This window comes from Bos indicus x Bos taurus, chromosome 11, assembly GCF_003369695.1.
Source record: "Bos indicus x Bos taurus breed Angus x Brahman F1 hybrid chromosome 11, Bos_hybrid_MaternalHap_v2.0, whole genome shotgun sequence".
NCBI classification, from domain to species: Eukaryota; Metazoa; Chordata; class Mammalia; order Artiodactyla; family Bovidae; genus Bos; species Bos indicus x Bos taurus.
The window spans coordinates 70,601,975-70,623,065 of NC_040086.1; the positions used below are offsets into that span (position 1 = coordinate 70,601,975).

General features: G+C 37.5%; 1 protein-coding gene across 1 annotated transcript in view; it reads right to left on the bottom strand.

The window, feature by feature from the left end:
• Positions 1-21,091, bottom strand: part of SPDYA (speedy/RINGO cell cycle regulator family member A) — a 39,682-nt gene that overhangs the window by 4,923 nt on the left and 13,668 nt on the right. Inside the window, exons 5-6 of the mRNA XM_027555762.1 lie at positions 18,561-18,732; positions 9,930-10,227 (exon numbers count right to left, since the gene is read on the bottom strand). Coding sequence (XP_027411563.1) covers positions 9,930-10,227; positions 18,561-18,732 — 470 coding nt within the window. The remainder of the gene's footprint in view (positions 1-9,929; positions 10,228-18,560; positions 18,733-21,091) is intronic.

The following is a 21,091-nucleotide window of genomic DNA, read 5'->3' on the forward strand; positions in this document are numbered from 1 at the left end:
CTTGTGCTTCTTCCAGTCCAGCGTTTCTCATGATGTACTCTGCATATAAGTTAAATAAGCAGGGTGACAGTGTACAGCCTTGACATACTCCTTTTCCTATTTGGAACCAGTCTGTTGTTCCATGTCCAGTTCTAACTGTTGCTTCCTGACCTGCATACAGATTTCTCAAGAGGCAGGTCAGGTGGTCTGGTATTCCCATCTCTTTCAGAATTTTCCACAGTTTATTGTGATTCACACAGTCAAAGGCTTTGGCATAGTCAATAAAGCAGAAATAGATGTTTTTCTGGAACTCTCTTGCTTTTTCCATGATCCAGCGGATGTTGGCAATTTGATCTCTGGTTCCTCTGCCTTTTCTAAAACCAGCTTGAACATCAGGAAGTTCACAGTTCATGTATTGCTGAAGCCTGGCTTGGAGAATTTTGAGCATTACTTTACTAGCGTGTGAGATGAGTGCAATTGTGCAGTAGTTTGAGCATTCTTTGGCATTGCCTTTCTTTGGGACTGGAATGAAAACTGACCTTTTCCAGTCCTGTGGTCACTGCTGAGTTTTCCAAATTTGCTGGCATATTGAGTGCAGCACTTTCACAGCATCATCTTCCAGGATTTGAAATAGCTCAACTGGAATTCCATCACCTCCACTAGCTTTGTTTGTAGTGATGCTTCCTAAGGCCCACTTGACTTCACATTCCAGGATGTCTGGCTGTAGGTCAGTGATCACATCATCATGATTATCTTGGTCGTGAAGATCTTTTTTGTACAGTTCTTCTGTGTATTACCATCTTTCTAAATTCCATATATAGGCATTAGTGGGATCCTCTATGACCCACCTCCCAGAATATTGGAAATAAAAGCAAAAATAAACAAATGGGACCTAATTAAAATTAAAAGCTTCTGCATAACAAAGGAAACTATAGGCAAGGTGAAAAGACAGCCTTCGGAATGGGAGAAAATAATAGCAAATGAAGCAACTGACAAACAACTAATCTCAAAAATATACAAGCAACTCCTGCAGCTCAATTCCAGAAAAATAAATGACCCAATCAAAAAATGGGCCAAAGAACTAAATAGACATTTCTCCAAAGAAGACATACAGATGGCTAACAAACACATGAAAAGATGCTCAACATCACTCATTATCAGAGAAATGCAAATCAAAACCACAATGTGGTACCATTTCATGCCAGTCAGAATGGCTGCATGCCAGTCAAAAGTCTACAAGCAATAAATGCTGGAGAGGGTGTGGAGAAAAGGGAACCCTCTTACACTGTTGGTGGGAATGCAAACTAGTACAGCCACTGTGGAGAACAGTGTAGAGATTCCTTAAAAAACTGGAAATAGAACTGCCTTATGATCCAGCAATCCCACTGCTGGGCATACACACCGAGGAAACCAGAATTGAAAGAGATACGTGTACCCCAATGTTCATCGCAGCACTGTTTATAATAGCCAGGACATGGAAGCAACCTAGATGCCCATCAGCAGATGAATGGATAAGAAAGCTGTGGTACATATACACAATGGAGTATTACTCAGCCATTAAAAAGAATACATTTCTTTTTAATAGGCTCTGGAGCCTATTATACAGAGTGAACTAAGCCAGAAAGAAAATAATTTTTCTTTGTATTGTACCCTCTGTCATCCTGAAACAATAGGTTTTACATTAGCCTTGAGTTAATACTGAGAACAAAACAGAAATAAGAAAGTAATTGTTTCTTCCTATATAGGACTTATATATCCTAAGCCAGGTGTCAGGGTGTTCATCTATAAACAGATGAAAGCACAATTCCATTTACAATTGCCCTAAATCAAGTGCCCCCCTTTTCAACTAAAATCCTCAAAGACCTGTTTGGTTTTTTTTTTTTTTCCTTTCCTTGAAGCAAGCTGACTGGCAGAGCTTCTTCCTCCCTTGGTGCACTCTGATTTCCTGTTGAAATATCAACGTCTAAAACATAGATTGTGACTACTCTTGATATCTGAGGGGCTAGTTTGAATAAAATATAAGTGCTTCTGTTCCTCTTTCTTTAAATATTTGTTCAAATTGTGGTTGGAATTCTCTTCTAGTTCATACAGCCTTCCATCAGGGACTTTGTTCTGAATGCTTTCACCATCTCCTTAGTCCTTGGCAGTCAGCTAGGACTTCTGTGGTAACTTAGTTTTACCACAGAAGGCAGGATTTCATCAAAGAGGTCAGTATAGCATCATTGGAATTCAGGCTGTAGTAGATTCAGACCTGGGTTCAAGTGTCACTCTTATCACCTTGGGGAAAGTATTTAACCTCTCTAAGCTTCTGCTTCCTTATCTACAAAGTGGAAATACTAGTATTTACCTTAGGCTTGGCTGTGAGTATTAAGTGAGGTTATGAATGTAAAACGATCAGCATATTGCATGGAACATTTTAAACATCTAGTAAATCTTACCTGTTATGAGGATAAAAGAGTGTAAGCAAAAAGAGCTGGGAGAGAGGAGAGGGATACTTAGAGGCAACTCTTATTTTATAATTTAGCCTATGGTAGATACTATTTACCCTCCAATATGAGTGAATGAATAAAAATTATGCTTGAAGATGTTACAAGGGAAAAGAACTAAAGAATCAGTCAAAATATTTAGTGATTATTATGGCCAGTGAAAATGAAAGTTTTAGTTGCTCAGTTGTGTCCAACTTTGTGACCCCCATGGGTCACATGGCTCCTCTGTCCCAGGAAGGAATACTAGAGTGGGCTGCCATGCCCTTCTCCAGGAGATCTTCCCAAACCAGGGATCAAACCCAGGTCTCGCAAATTGCAGGCAGATTCTTTACCGTCTGAGCAGGGAAGGGAACAATGACAGGCATGACCCGCTACCTTCAAGAGTCTTAAAAGATTAGTTTCTCTTTTAGTAAAACTTCAGTAGCTACTGCTATAAGGATGTGGTAAAAATAAATAGGTGAAATTCTGAAATAATGAGCCATAAGAAATTGCCAGTCCTATCTTCAGATGGGTGAAAATCTGGGACAAAAGTACTATGAGTAAAAAGGATCACTGCTGCTAGAATATTGTTCTGTTTCAAATTGGGAAATGTCAGAGAAAAACAACCTTTATAAATATAATTTAAATGGAAATTAGAATGTGGTTGACTCCATGTATTTCCAGTTCATAGTTCAGTTCAGTTGCTCAGTTGTGTGCGACTCTTTGCAACCCCATGAACCGCAGCACGCTAGGCCTCCCTGTCCATCACCAACTCACGGAGCTTACCCAAACTCATGTCCATTCAGTCTGTGATGCCATCCAACCATCTCATCCTCTGTCATCCCCTTCTCCTCCTGCCCTCAATCTTTCTCAGCATCAGGGTCTTTTCAAATGAGTCAGCTCTTCGCATCAGGTGGCCAAAGTATTGGAGTTTCGGCTTCAACATCAGTCCTTCCAATGAAAACCCAGGACTGACCTCCTTTAGGATGGACTGTCTAAGGGACTCGCAAGAGTCTTCTCCAACACCACAGTTCAAAGCATCAATTCTTCTGCACTCAGCTTTCTTTATATTTCAAATCTCACATCCATACATGACTACTGGAAAAACCAGTCAAAAGCCTTGACTAGATGGACCTTTGTTGACAAAGTAATGTTTCTGCTTTTCAATATGCTGTCTAGGTTGGTTTTAACTTTCCTTCCAAGGAGCAAGTGTCTTTTAATTTCATGGCTGCAGTCACCATCTGCAGTGATTTTGGAGCCCCAAAAAATAAAGTCAGCCACTGTTTCCACATCTATTTGCCATGAAGTGATGGGACCAGATGCCATGATCTTTGTTTTCTGAATGTTGAGCTTTAAGCCAACTTTTTCACTCTCCTCTTTCACTTTCATCAAGAACCTCTTTAGTTCTTCTTCGCTTTCTGCCATAAGGGTGGTGTCATCTGCATATCTGAGGTTAATGATATTTCTCCCGGCAATCTTGATTCCAGCTTGTGCTTCATCCAGCGCAGCATTTCTCATGATGTACTCTGCATAGAAATTAAATAAGCCGGGTGACAGTGTACAGCCTTGACGTATTCCTTTTCCTATTTGGAACCAGTCTGTTGTTCCATGTCCAGTTCTAACTGTTGCTTCCTGACCTGCATACAGGTTTCTCAAGAGGCAGGTCAGGTGGTCTGGTATTCTCATCTCTTTCAGAATTTTCCAGTTTATTGTGATCCACACAGTCAAAGGATTTGGCATAGTCAACAAAGCAGAAATAGATGTTTTTCTGGAACTCTCTTGCCTTTTTGATGATCCAGCGGATGATGGCAATTTGATCTCTGGTTCCTCTGCCTTTCCTAAAATCAGCTTGAACAACTGGAAGTTCACGGTTCACACGGTTCAACCCAGGCTGAAGCCTGGGTTGGAGAATTTTGAGCATTACTTTACTAGCATGTGAGATGAGTGCAATTGTGTGGTAGTTTGAGCATTCTTTGGCATTGCCTTTCTTTGGGATTGGAATGAAAACTGACCTTTTCCAGTCCTATGGCCACGGCTGAGTTTTCCAAATTTGCTGGCATATTGAGTGCAGCACTTTCACAGCATCATCTTTTAGGATTTGAAATAGCTCAACTGGAATTCCATCACCTCCACTAGCTTTGCTAGTAGTGATGCTTCCCAAGGACCACTTGACTTCACATCCCAAGATGTCTGGGTCTAGGCGAGTGATCACACCATCATGGTTATCTGGGTCATGAAGATCTTTTTTGTATAGGTCTTCTGTGTATTCTTGCCACCTCTTCTTGATATCTTCTGCTTCTTTTAGGTCCATACCATTTCTGTCCTTTATTGAGCCCATCTTTGCATGAAATCTTCCTTTGTATCTCTAATTTCCTTCAAGAGATCTCTAGTCTTTCCCATTCTGTTGTTTTCCTCTATTTCTTTGCACTGGTCACTGAGGAAAGCTTTCTTATCTCTCCTTGCTATTCTTTGGAACTCTGCATTCAAATGGGTATATCTTTCCTTTTCTCCTTTGCTCTTTGCTTCTCTTCTTTTCACAGCTATTTGTAAAGCCTCAGATAGCCATTTTGCTTTTTTTGCATTTCTTTTTCTTGGGGATGATCTTGATCCCTGTCTCCTGTACAATGTCACGAACCTTCATCCATAGTTTATCAGGCAGTCTATCAGATCTAGTCCCTTAAATCTATTTCTCACTTCCACTGTATAATCATAAGGGATTTTATTTAGGTCATACCTGAATGGTCTAGTGGTTTTTCCTACTTTCTTCAATTTAAGTTTGAATTTGGTAATAAGGAATTCATGATCTGAGGCACAGTCAGCTCTCAGTCTTATTTTTACTGACTGTATAGAGTTTCTCCACCTTTGTCTGCAAAGAATATAATCAATCTGATTTTGGTGTTGACCATCTGGTGATATCCATGTGTAGGGTCTTTTGTGTTATTGGAAGAGAGTATTTGCTATGACCACTGCATTCTCTTGGCAAAACTCTATCATGAGCTCATTCCCATGGTGGGGGTGAGTTGTCCCACCATATCAGATTCAAGAGCACTACAGGAAAAGGGGCCCAGTCAGCTAGGGGCCAGGAAGACACCGTCATTTATCTTATTACTGGAAGTTTATACTTTACACTATTTTCACCCCTTGCCCCTTTCCTCACCACCTCTGGCAACCACCACCTGATGGGGTATCTATGAGTTAGGCTTTTTTTTGATTCCACATATATCACATGGTATTTGCCTTTCACTATCTCATTTATTATTTTACTTAGCACAATGCCCTCAAGGTCCATCCGTGTTGTCACAAATAGTAGATATCCTTCTTTTAAAGATGTGTGTGTGTAAAATATTCTCATTTTATTTTCTTTATCCATTCATCCATTGATGGACAATTAGGTTGTTTCCATTTCATTCCTTGGAATGGAATTATTATTATATTGCAATTATTGCAATTATTATTGCAAATAATGTTGCAATGAACATGGAGATGCAGATATCTTTTCAAGATATTGGTTTTGTTTCCTTCAGATAATACCCAGAGGTGGAATTGCTGGATCATATGGTAGTTCTATTTTTAATTTTTTGAGAAACTTGTATACTATTTTTTGTAGTGACTGTATCCAACAGTGCACAAGGGTTCCTTTTTCTCCACATCCCTATGAAAATTTGTTTCTTGTTAACCACCATTCTAATGGGTGTGAGAGGTTAGCTCATTGTGGATTTAATTAGCATTTCCCTGCTAATTAGTGATGTTGAACACCTTTTCATGTACCTGTTGGCCATTTGTATGTCTTTGAAAAATGTCTGTTCATTTCCTCTTCCCATCTTTTGATTGGATTTTTTTTCTGTTGAGTTTTATGAGTTCTTTATGTGTTTTGGATATTAACCCTTTATCAGATATAAGATTTGCAAATGTTTTCTCCAATTCTGTAGGTTGCCTTTTCATTTGCTGATCATTTCCTATACCATAGAGAGCTTTTTAGTCTGATGGAATTCCACTCTTTATTTTTGCTTTTGTTGCCTTTGCTTTTGGTATAAAATCCAAAAAGCAATTGCCAAAACCAATTTCAAGGGCCTTACCCTCTGTTTCTTCTAGGGTTTTGTGGTTTCAAGTCTTAAATCCATTTATTTTTGTGCATGGTATAAGATACTGGTCCAGTTTTAAACTCTTTTACATGTGGCTATCTAGTTTTTCCAACTCCATTTATTGATGAGACTGTCTTTTCCCAATGTGTTTTTGACTCCTTTGTCATAAATTAACCATATGTGTGGGTTTATTTCTGTGCTCTCCATTCTATTCCATTGATCTATGTGTCTGTTTTTATACAAATATCATACTGTATTAATATTGCTTTGTAATACCAGGCCTCCCTGTCCCTCACCATCTCCTGAAGCTTGCCCAAGTTCATGTCCATTGCATTGGTGATGCCATCCACATACCATCCACATCTCATCCTTTGACACCCTCTTCTCCTTCTGCCCTCAGTCTTTCCCAGCATCAGGGACTTTTCCAGTGACATTCACATCAGCCATTCACATCAGATAACCAAAATAACTGGAGATTCAGCTTCAGCATCAGTCCTTTGAACAAGTATTCACGGTTTACTTCCCTTAAGATCGACTGGTTTGGTCTCCTTGCTAACCAAGGGACTTTCAGGAATCTTCTCTAGCACCACAGTTCGAAAGCATCAATTTTTTGGTATTCTGCCTTCTTTATGGTCCAGCTCTCACAACCATATGTGACCACTGGGAAGACCATAGCATTGACTATATAGATATTTGTTGGCACTCTATGAACTGGACCATTCAGGTATGACCTAAATCAAATCCCTTACGATTATACAGTGGAAGTGAGAAATAGATTTAAGGGACTAGATCTGATAGACAGAGTGCCTGATGAACTATGGACAAAGGTTCGTGACACTGTACAGGAGACAGGGATCAAGACCATCCCCAAGAAAAAGAAATGCAAAAAAAGCAAAATGGCTATCTGAGGAGGACTTACAAATAGGTGTGAAATGAAGAGAAATGAAAAGCAAAGGAGAAAAGGAAAGATATACCCATTTGAATGCAGAGTTCCAAAGAATAGCAAGGAGAGATAAGAAAGCTTTCCTCAGTGACCAATGCAAAGAAATAGAGGAAAACAACAGAATGGGAAAGACTAGAGATCTCTTGAAGGAAATTAGAGATACAAAGGAAGATTTCATGCAAAGATGGGCTCAATAAAGGACAGAAATGGTATGGACCTAAAAGAAGCAGAAGATATCAAGAAGAGGTGGCAAGAATACACAGAAGACCTATACAAAAAAGATCTTCATGACCCAGATAACCATGATGGTGTGATCACTCGCCTAGACCCAGACATCTTGGGATGTGAAGTCAAGTGGTCCTTGGGAAGCATCACTACTAGCAAAGCTAGTGGAGGTGATGGAATTCCAGTTGAGCTATTTCAAATCCTAAAAGATGATGCTGTGAAAGTGCTGCACTCAATATGCCAGCAAATTTGGAAAACTCAGCCGTGGCCATAGGACTGGAAAAGGTCAGTTTTCATTCCAATCCCAAAGAAAGGCAATGCCAAAGAATGCTCAAACTACCACACAATTGCACTCATCTCACATGCTAGTAAAGTAATGCTCAAAATTCTCCAACCCAGGCTTCAGCCTGGGTTGAACCGTGTGAACCGTGAACTTCCAGTTGTTCAAGCTGATTTTAGGAAAGGCAGAGGAACCAGAGATCAAATTGCCATCATCCGCTGGATCATCAAAAAGGCAAGAGAGTTCCAGAAAAACATCTATTTCTGCTTTGTTGACTATGCCAAATCCTTTGACTGTGTGGATCACAATAAACTGGAAAATTCTGAAAGAGATGAGAATACCAGACCACCTGACCTGCCTCTTGAGAAACCTGTATGCAGGTCAGGAAGCAACAGTTAGAACTGGACATGGAACAACAGACTGGTTCCAAATTGGGAAAGGAGTACGTCAAGGCTGTATATTGTCACCCTGCTTATTTAACTTATATGCAGAGTACATTATGAGAAATGCTGCGCTGGATGAAGCACAAGCTGGAATCAAGATTGCCGGGAGAAACAGCAATAACCTCAGGTATGCAGATGATACCACCCTTATGGCAGAAAGCAAAGAACCAAAGAGCCTCTGATGAAAGTGAAAGAGGAGAGTGAAAAAGTTGGCTTAAAGCTCAACATTCAGAAAACAAAGATCATGGCATCCGGTCCCATCACCTTATGGCAAATAGATGTGGAAACAGTGGCTGACTTTATTTTTTGGGGCTCCAAAATCACTGCAGATGGTGACTGCAGCCATGAAATTAAAAGACGCTCCTTGGAAGGAAAGCTATGACCAACCTAGACAGCATATTAAAAAGCAGAGACATTACTTTTCCAACAAAGGTCCGTCTAGTCAGTGTTTTTTCTAGTAGTCATTTATGGGTGCGAGAGTTGGGCTATGAAGAAAGCTGAACGCAGAATTGATGCTTTTGAACTGTGGTGTTGGACAAGACTCTTTGAGAGTCACTTGGACTGCAAGGAGATCCAACCAGTCCATCCTAAAGGAGATCAGTCCTGAATATTCATTGGAAGGACTGATGTTGAAGCTGAAACTCCCGTATTTTGGCCACTTGATGCAAAGAACTGACTCATTCGAAAAGACCTTGATGCTGGGAAAGATTGAGGGCAGGAGGAGAAGGGGATGACATAGGTTCAGATGGTTGGGTGGCATCACAGACTCAATGGATATGAGTTTGAGTAAGCTCTGGGAGTTGGTGATTGACAGGAAGGCCTGGCGTGCTGTAGTCCATGCGGTCGCAAAGAGTCGGACACGACTGAGGATTGAACTGACTGATTAATAAGATAAGTAAGTTCTGGGGATATAATGTACATCACAGTGACTATAGTTGACAAAATCCCATATTTGAGAGTTGCTAAGAAAATCCTAAAATTAAAAATCACAAGAAAAAAACAAAAACAAACTATGTGTGGTGATGGATGTTAACTACAATTGTGTTAATCATTTTGCAACATCTATTAAATCATTATGTCATCCACCTAAAACTAATACAATGTTACATGTTACTTTTATTTTAGTTTTTAAAAGTGTGTAAAAGAAACCAGTTACTCACTGATAAAGCTGGATGGTAAAATTAGAAGTAAATTTATTTTCTTCTTAAAACTTGCTTTGAATAAAATAAACACTTCAAAGAAAATGGTTCAGGCTCTTAAAATACTTGGGATCCATGGTGAATTAGGTTTTAACAAAAGTCACGTTAAAAATCTTAGTTTAGGTAAACCACCACAAAACAGATACCAAAACAAAAAGTAGCAACTGAAAAGGGGAAATTTTTCAATACTAATTTAACTCATATTGTTATAGTATAAAATTATTACGTACCGCTGCCTACAAGGACTACAGGTCAATAGATAACTTCAATTCATTAGTAAGGCACATAGATCTGCCATATTGCTAAATCATACCTTGAGAATAGCTATAAGCTTGAGAAGTATCAACTATTTTGTCCACTGAGAATGAGTTGTGTGATTCCTGAGAATGTTTCTCCACCACCTCTAGTGTATCACTGGATGAAGATGATGATGAAGACAATCCCAGTCTAACATATCTTCCTTTTTTACCACATAGTGAACAATCTACCGGTGTGGCACTAGGTCCCCGGGGCAGTTGAACTTCATCTCTGTTGTAGTTTCTAACAGCTCCACTGTGATGCACAGAGCGTTCTCGTTGCCATATATAATGGGTTGGAGCAATGGCCATAACCTATAGTGGAAAGCTTTCTTTTAGAATTTTTAATAAGATTTTAAAATTTAGTTAAAGAACAAAAATTATAACTTAAGAACAGTATCTCTAAAACTAGATCTAAAAAAATGTTTAAAAAAAAGTATCTCCAGATAGGGCAGTATTACCTATAAAGTGATGCATTGCTTGGATCCTTAAGATAATTGGTAGAATATTTGAATTATTTCTAACAGGAAATAGAACTGAAGCAACTTTCCAGGTTTTGCTCAGATATTCTAGGTTTGGGAAAGATAATGCCCCCCAAATAATACATCATTCTTAACTTTGGAATGTACTGGGTTGAGAATATTTTTAATTGAGGTTTCCACCTACGTATGTTTATCAGCATGTTTGCAATAACAGCAAGAGATATGGTAAATGAGAACACAGATAAGTTGCTTAACCTCTCTGTTCCTGTTTTCTTGTCTGTAGTATGGGGAGAATAATACTGTCTATTTTAGCAGGTTGTTGCAAGTAATAGATGAGGAATTATTTAGAAAGTACTGAAGATTCTGCACTACATGTCAGACATTGTTCTCTAAAGTGTGTTAGATAAGATACTGCCTTTAGAGTTGGGATAGACTTAGTTTCTTATCCTAGCTCTGCCACTTGCTAGTTGTATGATGCTAGTTACTTAACCTTTAGGAGCCTCAATTTCTTCATATCTAAAACCAGGGATACTATCTGCCTCATAGGATTGTCCTGAAGGGTAAATATGTATAAAATCCTTATCACACAGTAAACATCTGGCCAATGAAAGCAAATGACAGTCATTTAAGAAGACAAGTTAGGGAAATGTACCTACCTGCTGACCTCATGGTGTCTAAAACTTCAAAACAGAATGTTAGAATGTTACTTCTAAACACAAAAAAAATGTTTAGTTGCAGTTATCAATGACCCAAGGTAAATTAGAATTGTAGAATTTGAGAGCTAGACAGTGCTTTTAAAAAACATTTAAGTTTCTGGACAAAACTATAATTCAAAAAGATAGACAGTGCTTTATTAATTGCCTAGTCAAGTGATTTTTCAGACTGGTTTGAGGAGCCCTTGGTTTCACAGACAATGCTGGGGATCACAGGAGGGGCTAAGGGAAGACAGAGCAGCTTGGAGAACCTCAGTTTGGGAGATCATATAAAATTGTTTTGGAAAGAAGCTTTTGTTGTTAAGAATGAAAACCTTAACTGCATCTCCCACCCCCAGTCCCGGTTAAAGCTGAATCCCTCAGAAAATAGGGTTTTTGCGGTTATTGTCTCATTCAAGGCAATGAATAAAGAATACTAGCTATGCTAACTTTATGATCATTTCTTTTAAACTTTTTATTTTGTATTAGGGTATAGCCAGTTAACAATGTGATAGTTTTAGGTGAATAGCAAAGGGACTCAGCCATCCATATATGTGTATCCATTCTCCCCCAAACTCCCCTTCCATCCACAGTGCCATATAACTTGAGCAGAGTTCCATGTAGCTATGCTAATTTTTAAAGTGTACTTTAGGATTGGATTTATTTTATAATCTACTTGTTAAATCCTTGAAAAAAGTTTTCAACCAAAGACATGTAATTAAAGTTATATATCTTTTAAAAGGCAGAAGTAAATAAAGATGTTAACTGTAAACATATATATTTCTATGACAATGTAAAATTTGTTTAAGAAATACACAAGGTGAGGAAGTAAAATGTCAGTTTTCCTTATTCCTTCCAAATTTATCTATAATTTTTCCTTAGTATTTCTCTATTTCCCATACCTGGAATGGCCTTTCCCTTTATTTGTCCTAGCATTGCTTTTCCTTTAATGCCTGGCATAAATCCCACCTTTCTAGAAACTCCAGGTTTCAAATTTTGTTTTATTGTTAATCCTATATTAGGACTTAGCATATAAATGTTAGTACTCAGATACATCTTTTTATGCATGTAACCCCTTCCGGACAGGAACAGCTTCTTGTACATCTCTCTCTCAAATGCCCTCTCCACAACTGTGAAAGTGAAAGTTGCTCAGTTGTGTCTGACTCTTTGTGACGCTATGGACTATACAGTCCATGGAATTCTCCAGGCCAGAATACTGGAGTGGGTAGCCAGTTCCCTTCTCCACAACAGTACACAGTCATTAAATATTTCTTAATGATAGATGAAAATAAGAAATTAAGAGGCCACTGACATTACTAGCCTTCAACAATATAACTTTTGTAGGAACCCTACAGCAAAGTCTAATGAAGAAAGCAGAGGAAACTATGAAGTAAAGGGAACTCTGAAGCAAAGGGCACAATATAGAAGATTTGATATTGTTCTTTCTGCAATAAATTAGGCATCATAGTCTCTCCACATGCTAAACCAGAGAAGTGCATGCAAGTGCACTCTTTTAAATATATATGAGGTCTACCCATATTTTGCACACACACTAGAATGTTACAGTGATAACAACAGTGAGTTAAAAAGAAAACTGTACCGCAGTCAAAAAAGCAAGATTTTGGTCTTAATTCTATTTAGTTCCTATTACCTTAGGTAAATTTCATTAACTTTCTCAGCCACAGGCCTTTTATATATAAGCAAATAGATCACTTAAGAGTTATCAAATTCTACAATTCTATGAAAGTGACTTCTCTGAAGCATTGGTAGCACTTGACCTATCAGAAACATTATCCTAGTTTTTTTTACTTTATCTCACTCTTCTGTTATTTTTAGTGATTTCTTGGTGGGGGGTGGAAGTGGGCTTTGGCGTTTTTAAAATTTAATATTTGGCTGTTTTGCTCTCTATACATTCTATTTCTCTATGATCTCAAGTGGCAGTATAATATAAGGTGTTAAAAGCAATGACTCTCGAGTTAGACTGCCTAGGTTTGAATACTGGTGTGCTGCTTTTCTAATTGTGTGAACTTGGAGAAGTCATTTAGTTAGTCTCTCTGTGCCTGTTTCCTTATCTGGATTACCTAGTTAGCTGTAAGAATTGTGAGAGTTAATACATGTGCAGTACTGAGACCAGTGCTCAGAAAGTATTAACATTACTTTCATTGTGGATCTTTTATCTACTACCAAACTTGAAACATCACTTAATGAAATGACAGATGTCAGAGAACACAGAACATTGGGAAACCATCAGATGTGAAGTCAAGCTCTGGTTCTGCCATTTAACTGTGTATCATCTTGAGTAAATTTCAACCTCCGTGGTCCTCAGTTTCATCAGTTATAAAATGAGAATGCTACAATCCTCAAAAGTACTTTTGTGAGGATAAGAAGCTAATTTATATGAAAATATAAATTTGTAAAGCACAATGCAAATGTATAGTATAATTATTGTAAGCCAGTTTGTAGCTAGTATTGTAACTTGCATTTATTTTCAGATATGTGACTAAAAAATGGGTTGGCAGTGTGCCAGTACTGGGCTCTTAATAACAAATGCATAGAACACTTAACTAAATTTCTTAGCATGTATCCCCACCCCCACCCCCCAAAAAAATTATATATCTGGATATCTGGATAAGGGTCAGTGCCAAGGCTACTCAGTAAAGAATTGTTCCAAAGTCTTGTTTATTTTTAATGTTTTTTTATTGAAGTGCAGTTGATTCACAATGTTTCAGGTGTACAGCAAAGTGATGCAGTTGTATACATTCTCAGATTATCTTCCATTGTTGATTATTACAAGATACTGAATGTAGTTTCCTTGTTATACAGTAGAAGTCCTTGTTGGTTTTCATGGATAAGAAAGTATGAAAAAGAAATGGAAGCTTTAAGTTTGATTATGTCAGTCAGTTGTATTTACTGAGTACCTACTACAAGTCAGGCACTGTTCTAGATGCTGTACACGTAATAAGCACAGAATAAAGACCCTCTTGGGGACTTCCCTGGCAGTCCAGTGAGTAGGACACAACACTTTCACTGCCGAGGGCTCAGGTTCAATCCCTGGTTGAGGGAACTAAGATCCTGCAACCTGCACAATGCAGCCAAAAAAAAAAAAAAAAGACCTTATTGGAATTTATATTCTAGTAGGAGGAATAGACATCAGCAAGATAAGTAAGTAAAATAGAGTGTTATACAATGGCTAAGTGTTGTGAGGAAAACCAGGAAAAGGAGTAGGGAGTAATAGAGGGACGTACTACTTGCTATTTTACCAGCTTTATTGAGATGTAACTCAGATATCATACAATTCACTGGTTTAAAGTACAAAATTCAATGGCTTTTGATATCTTCAGGGTAGTACAATGATTACCACAATCAATTTTAGTACATTTTCATCACTTCATAGAGAAGGCAGTCACACTCCATTCCCCCCTCCCTTCAGCCTCAGGCAACCACTTTCTATGATTTTGTATTTATGTATTCTTCACAGTTGATGTAAATGAACTACGTGGCTCTCTGAGGACTGGCTTCTTTCACTTGCATAAGGTTTTCAGCATTCATCCACTTTGTAGCATGTATCAATACTTTATTCATTTTAATTGCCAAGTAATATATCATTGTATTGATACTTTGTCTATCATCCATTAACTGCTGGACATTTCAATTGTTTTTACAACTATTGACTATTATGAATAAAGCCGCTTGCTATAAACATTCATGTAGAAGTTTTCAAAAAATATCTATTTTTGGCTGTGCTGAGTCTTCATTGCTATACTTTCTCTAGTTGCCGTGAGCAGGAGCTACTCTCTAGTTGTGGAGCATGGGCTTCTCGTTGTGGTGGATTCTCTTGTTGCAGTGTACAGGTTCTAAGGGCACATGGGCTTCAGTAGTTGCTGCTCCTGGGCTGCAGAGTGCAAGCTCAGTAGTTGTGGCACACGAGCTTAGTTGCTCCATGGCATGTGGGATCTTCCTGGACCAGGGATCAAACTGGGATCCCTTACATTGTAAGGTAGATTCTTAACCACTGGACCACCAGGAAAGCCCCATGTACAAGTTTTTGTGTGAATATAATTTTCATTTTTTTAGAGTATAAAACTAAGAGTGGAATTGCTGGGTCATATGGTCTCTGTTTAGCTTTTTGAGGAACTGCCAGACTGTTTTCCGAAGCAACTAAATGATTTTACATTCCCACCAGAAGTGAAAGTTCCAATTTTTCCACATCCTTGTCAATATTTGTTATTATCAGTCTTTTTTTTTTTTTTTAATTATAGCCTTCCTAGTGCATGTAACACACAAGGCAATGGCACCCCACTCCAGTACTCTTGCCTGGAAAATCCCATGGATGGAGGAGCCTGGTGGGCCGCAGTCCATGGGGTCGCTAAGAGTCGGACAAGACTCAGCGACTTCACTTTCACTTTTCACTTTCTTGCATTGGAGAAGGAAATGGCAACCCACTCTAGTGTTCTTGCCTGGAGAATCCCAGGGACAGGGGAGCCTGGTGGGCTGCTGTCTTTGGGGTCGCACAGCGTCAGACACGACTGAGTGACTTAGCAGCAGTGCATGTAAAGAAATATCTCCTTGATTTTGATTTTACATTTTTCTGATGGCTGTTGAACATCTATTCATGTGCTTTTTTGCCCATCTGAATATCTTTTTTGAAGAAATGTGTATTTAGATCCTTTGCCCTTTAGAACATTGGTCTGTCTCTTTATTTCTGAGTTTTAAGAGCTGTTTATATATTTTAGATACAAGTACCTTATAAGACAGATGATTTGCAAAGATTTTCTTCCAGTTTCTGGGCTGTCTCTTCACTTTAATGGTGCCCTTTGAAGAACGAAATTTTTAAATTTTGATGATGCTAATTTTTTAATCTGTATTTTCTATTCTTGCTTGTGCTTCTGGTTATTACATCTAAGAAACCTAATCCAAGGTCATGAAGATTTAACACCTATGTTTTAAGAATTTTATAGTTTTTAGCTCTTAAATATAGGTCTTTGATCCATTTGAGTTAGTTTTTATATATAATATGAAGCAGGGGTCCAGGTGCTTTCTTTTGCATGTGGACATCCAGTTGCTTCAGCACAATTTGTTGAAAAAGATTATTCTTGCCCCACTGAGTTTTCTTGGTACCCTTGCCAAAAGTCAATTGAACATAAATTTCTGGACTCTTCAATTTTTATTCCATTGAGGGAGATACTATGCAATATAGGGGTAAGGAATGATTTCTCTGAGGTGACACTTAGAGTTCTGCATGAAGTGAGGAAGTGAAGCATACTAACTAATACCTGGGAGAAAGCATTCCAGATAATAGGAATGGCAAGTGCAAAGACTCCAAGGTGGGACGGTCCTTGATAAATCTGAGGAATAGCTAGAAGGCCAGTGTCGTTGAAGTGAAGTGAACAAATCTGGGAGATAAAGTCAATGAAATAAGGGAGGAGAGCTGGCAGACCATGTGGAGCAAGATAAGGAGGTTGACTTTTACTCTGTGAGATGAGAAACCTCTGAAGGTTTGTGAGTAGAGGAGACATGATTTGATTTCCTAAAAGATTTACTCTGGCTGCTGTGAAGAATAAACTATAGGAGAGAAAGACTGTGAGGGAGTCTATTTGGAACGTCATGGAAATAGTTGAGGCAAGAGATGACAAAGTAGGGTTTAGTGGTGGAGAAGGTGAGAAATGGTGGGATGCTGGATATTTCTTTAAGATATAGATCTGAAAAAAAAAAAAAAAAAACCCTAGGGTGACAGTTTTTGGCCAACAACTAGAATGATGAAGTTACTGTTTATTGACATGTGGAAGATTGTAGGAGGAGCAAGTGTGGAGGTCTGTGTGGGAGAATCAAAAACTTTTCAGCATGTTAAGTCTGAGGTATCTACTAGATAATGAAATATGAAGTAGGAAGTTAGATATGCCAATCTGGAATTAGGGGAGGACTCTGTTAGTTCTCAGTGCTGAAGCCTTGAGAGACTGAACTTTTCTGTAAATCCCACTGACATTTTCAGTGTCAATGAAATGAGTGAAAAAGTCAGTGAAAAATCAGTGAAAAAGTCATTACAACAACTGACTTTTCAGGTGTCTAAAACATTGTAGTCTTTTATAAGCCACATCATTCTCTAACAGTCTGGTGCCAGCAACCAAGGTAATTCCAGATCCAACAGAATAAAACTGTTGCAGTTAAAATGTGAGTCATTTTATTTTAGGAGTGGTGGGCAGTCTACCATGAGTAAGCATTGCCTATCCTGACCTCTTGCCTCCAGTGCCTCCTCCATGCACTTGGCTGAGTGTTCCATGGAGCTTGAAGCATTTACTTTGATAAAACCGAAGTGCTCAAATAAGGGCACCATTATACCAAGGATGGCAACAGGTACACAAATTACCCACTCCTGACCTGGGGAAGCAGTGACAAAAAATAACAAGACAGGAATTTTTCAATGCCCTGTAATTGAAATGAGTCCTTTAAATTCATTAATGAGGATCCACTAATGGAAGAGAGGTAGTCATATATACTCATCCTTTCATATTTTTCTACTGAATATAATCATGTGCTATACAGTCTTCTAAGTTATTTCGGAATCTTTGCATTTCTCCCAATATTCAACAATTCTAATTTAATCCAAAACCATGTATAACTTCTATAACTTCATCTCATTAATAAATATAATTAACAAGATTAGTTCTGGACAGAGTTCTGTGACACACTTCTAAAGTCTTCTCTCAGGTTAGATACTAATCCATTAATTGGCTTCTCTGGCCTAGATATGACTAGGTATGACTTCATTTAATTACAGCATTATCTGCCCAAACTTTTCTGAACTAGTTCTGGCTTATATTAATGAACTTAATTAATTACATGAACTAGTTACTGCCTTCCATTAATTTTCTACTCCAATATTTTTAGTTTGAAACATTAACTTTCTTTACTGAAAACCAGAACATCAGATAAAATAACTGATCTTTTAATTTAGTGTCCTTCTGCTTTACATTAATAGAATCTGTCATCAAGGAAACTTACTTTATGTATGCTATATGAACAGAGGTATAGTTTTTAAGCTTATTTAAATTTATTTAAATTTTAATACCACACTGTTTATATTTCAACCTTGTGAATGTGAAATTTTGATAATTTAGTGGAAATTATTATTCAGCTCCAATGTTATTACCCTGAGGTACTTTGGAATGTGCACACTATTTCTTCCTAATATATTGGTGATCCTTTAGAGAAGAGAAATACACTAAAATAAAAAATACTTTCTATGGAAGTAGTCTGTTCAGAAAAAAAGAAATGACACTTTTTAATTATTGTGCTATAAATTTAAAATATCAACATTTTAATATACAAGTTGTACTCATGGTAATCATCAAGGTTAACAGTTTACCCTTCATTTACAAAAAAAATGAAGCATTAGAAGCACATTAAAAAACAAGACAGGGAAAATTACATAAAGAGAAGACAGAGATTATATATATAAAGCATTTAAAAATCTTACCTCCTCACAGCATCGCCTGCTTACAATAGCCCTATAGTCAATTCTATCCCAGAGTTGGTCCCTTAACTTTAAGAAGTCAGGGAATAATTTTCTCCAGTTTTTCCCTAAAGCCCATGGAAAAATTTCATATTTGGATTCTTCTTCATCTTCTTCAACTGTATTAGCGAGATACCTAAAAAAGAAGACCAACAACTCAAAAAAGAAATGGGTAAAGGACAGGAAGAGAGTTTATGCACATACAAAAAACCCAGCTTGTTTATAAACACAATAACAGATGTTCAAGCCTTATGAATGATTAAAGAAATGTATATAAAAATTAGAGATACAATGAATTTTACATTGTTGAGTTCTGGATATTTTTATATTCCTATAAATTTTGAGCTTTGTTCTAGTATGCAGTTATTGAAACAGTCTGATCCTTTCAAGTCTTGATTTCATGATTTGTTAGATAGATCTGGAGCAATGTTCAGTTTGGGGCTAATTACTCCCCATTAGGGCAAGATGTTTCCAAGTACTCTACTCAGTACTGAATTATTCAGTGTGAACTGGAAGTTTTTTCAGTCTGGCTGGTGCGAACAGGCACTATTTGAGCCATGGGTGAATGTTAGGCACTGTGTTCCCTCTAACCTTTTCTTATGGTCTTTCTTTACACTCAAATACCTGAGGGGATTAGGCATGCACAGAAGTAGGAAAACAGGACAGATAAGAAGAAGAATCATTAGCCAATCAAAACTGATATATGGTAGAAGTAATAGACAAAGACACTAAAACAGTTACAATTATTCCAGATGTTCAAAAAGACAAGTAGACACATTGAAAGTATACTTCTAGAGATGAAAACTTTGTGTACAAAGAAAATTACACTGAGTGAGGGTAACAGCAGATTAAATGTCACAGAAGAAAAGATTTGTGCACTGAAGACATAGCAATATAAACTATCCAAAATGAAACACACTGAGAAAACAAAACAAAAATAATGAACAGAGCATCAGTAAGCTGTGAGACAACTTCAAGTAGCTTAATAAAGGTGAAATTGGAATCCCTAAAGGGTGGTGGGTGGACAAAAAAAAAAAACACCTGAAGAAATAATTAATGAAAAATTTTGAAATTTGATGAAAACTATAAACCCACAAAGAAGTTGAATAAACTCCAAAGCACAAAACATATAGAACATTACACCAAAGCATATCATAATTAATTGCTTAGGGCCAGTGATATAGAGGGCTTCCCTGGTGGCTCAGAGGGTAAAGTGTCTGCCTGCAATGCAGGAGACCTGGGTTCGATCCCTGGGTCAGGAAGATCCCGTGGAGAAGGAAACGGCAACTCACTCCGGTACTCTTGCCTAGAAAATCCCATGGACAGAGAAGCCCGGTAGACTACAGTCCATGGGATCGCAAAGAGGTGGACACAACTGAGTGACTTCACTTCACTTCAGTGATATAGAGAAAATCTTAAAAGCAGTCAGAGAAAAAAATAAGACACATTACATTACACAGGAATAGAGATAAGGATGAAGCAGATTTCTCACTGGTAACAGTGCAAGCTCCATAGATGATTTTCTAAGGGAAAAAAAGGCAACTTGTAATAAAAAGATTTATAAAACATATAAGGAAACAAGGCAAAATGAACAGAAACAGGCTGTGAAGTGTGAAGATACTGTAATTAACAAACACCCAATAAAAGGGGGTCTTAAAGGCAAACAGAAAGGCAGGCAAATGATCCCAAGTGGAAGGTTTGAGATACAAGAAGTAACAGTAATGAAAGATACATAAATATGTGGGCAAATCTAAACAAATGTTGAATTTATAAAACAACAATAATAATGTCTGACTTTTTAGAGAGCATCATGTAGAACTAATGGAATTGTAAGATAAGAGAACATAAGTTGGGTCTTGTAATTAAAAATAACTAGGGTAATTGCTGAAAGAATAGGTGTAGAATGTAAGATTTCCAAAGAAGTAGAGGAAAAAAGGTGTCAAAGGTAAAAAAATTTTAATCTCAATTAAAAAAAAGATAAAAGTAGGGGGGAAAGAAGAAACAGGAAAAAAAAAATGGAGTATTTACAAAGTACAAAACAAGATGGTGGGAAAAAATGCAAATATATAAGAAACAAGAGTATTTTTTTCTGTAGTGAAAGTGAACTACAGCTACACATATCAACAGAAATTAGCCTCAGAATAATATCATAAAGCAAAAGAAGGAATTTACAGAAGACCGTACATATAATTTTTATTGTACAGCCCCAAAATAGGAATAACCAAATAATATATTATTTAGAGGTATATACATAAAACAAAGGAAAGCAAAAAAATGATTACTTGTGGAAGGAAGAGGCTCTAACTGGGAAACTGTGCTGTGAGCTTCTAAGATTCTGGTAATGTTCTGTTCTTAAGTCAGGGGTACATGAATGTTTGTTTTGCTTTTATTCTTTCACACACACATACATATACACTCCAGTCACTCTTCTGTAGATATTTCACGTTAAAAAATTTTAAAAGCACACACAGAAGTGTGAGTACATTTCTATTCAT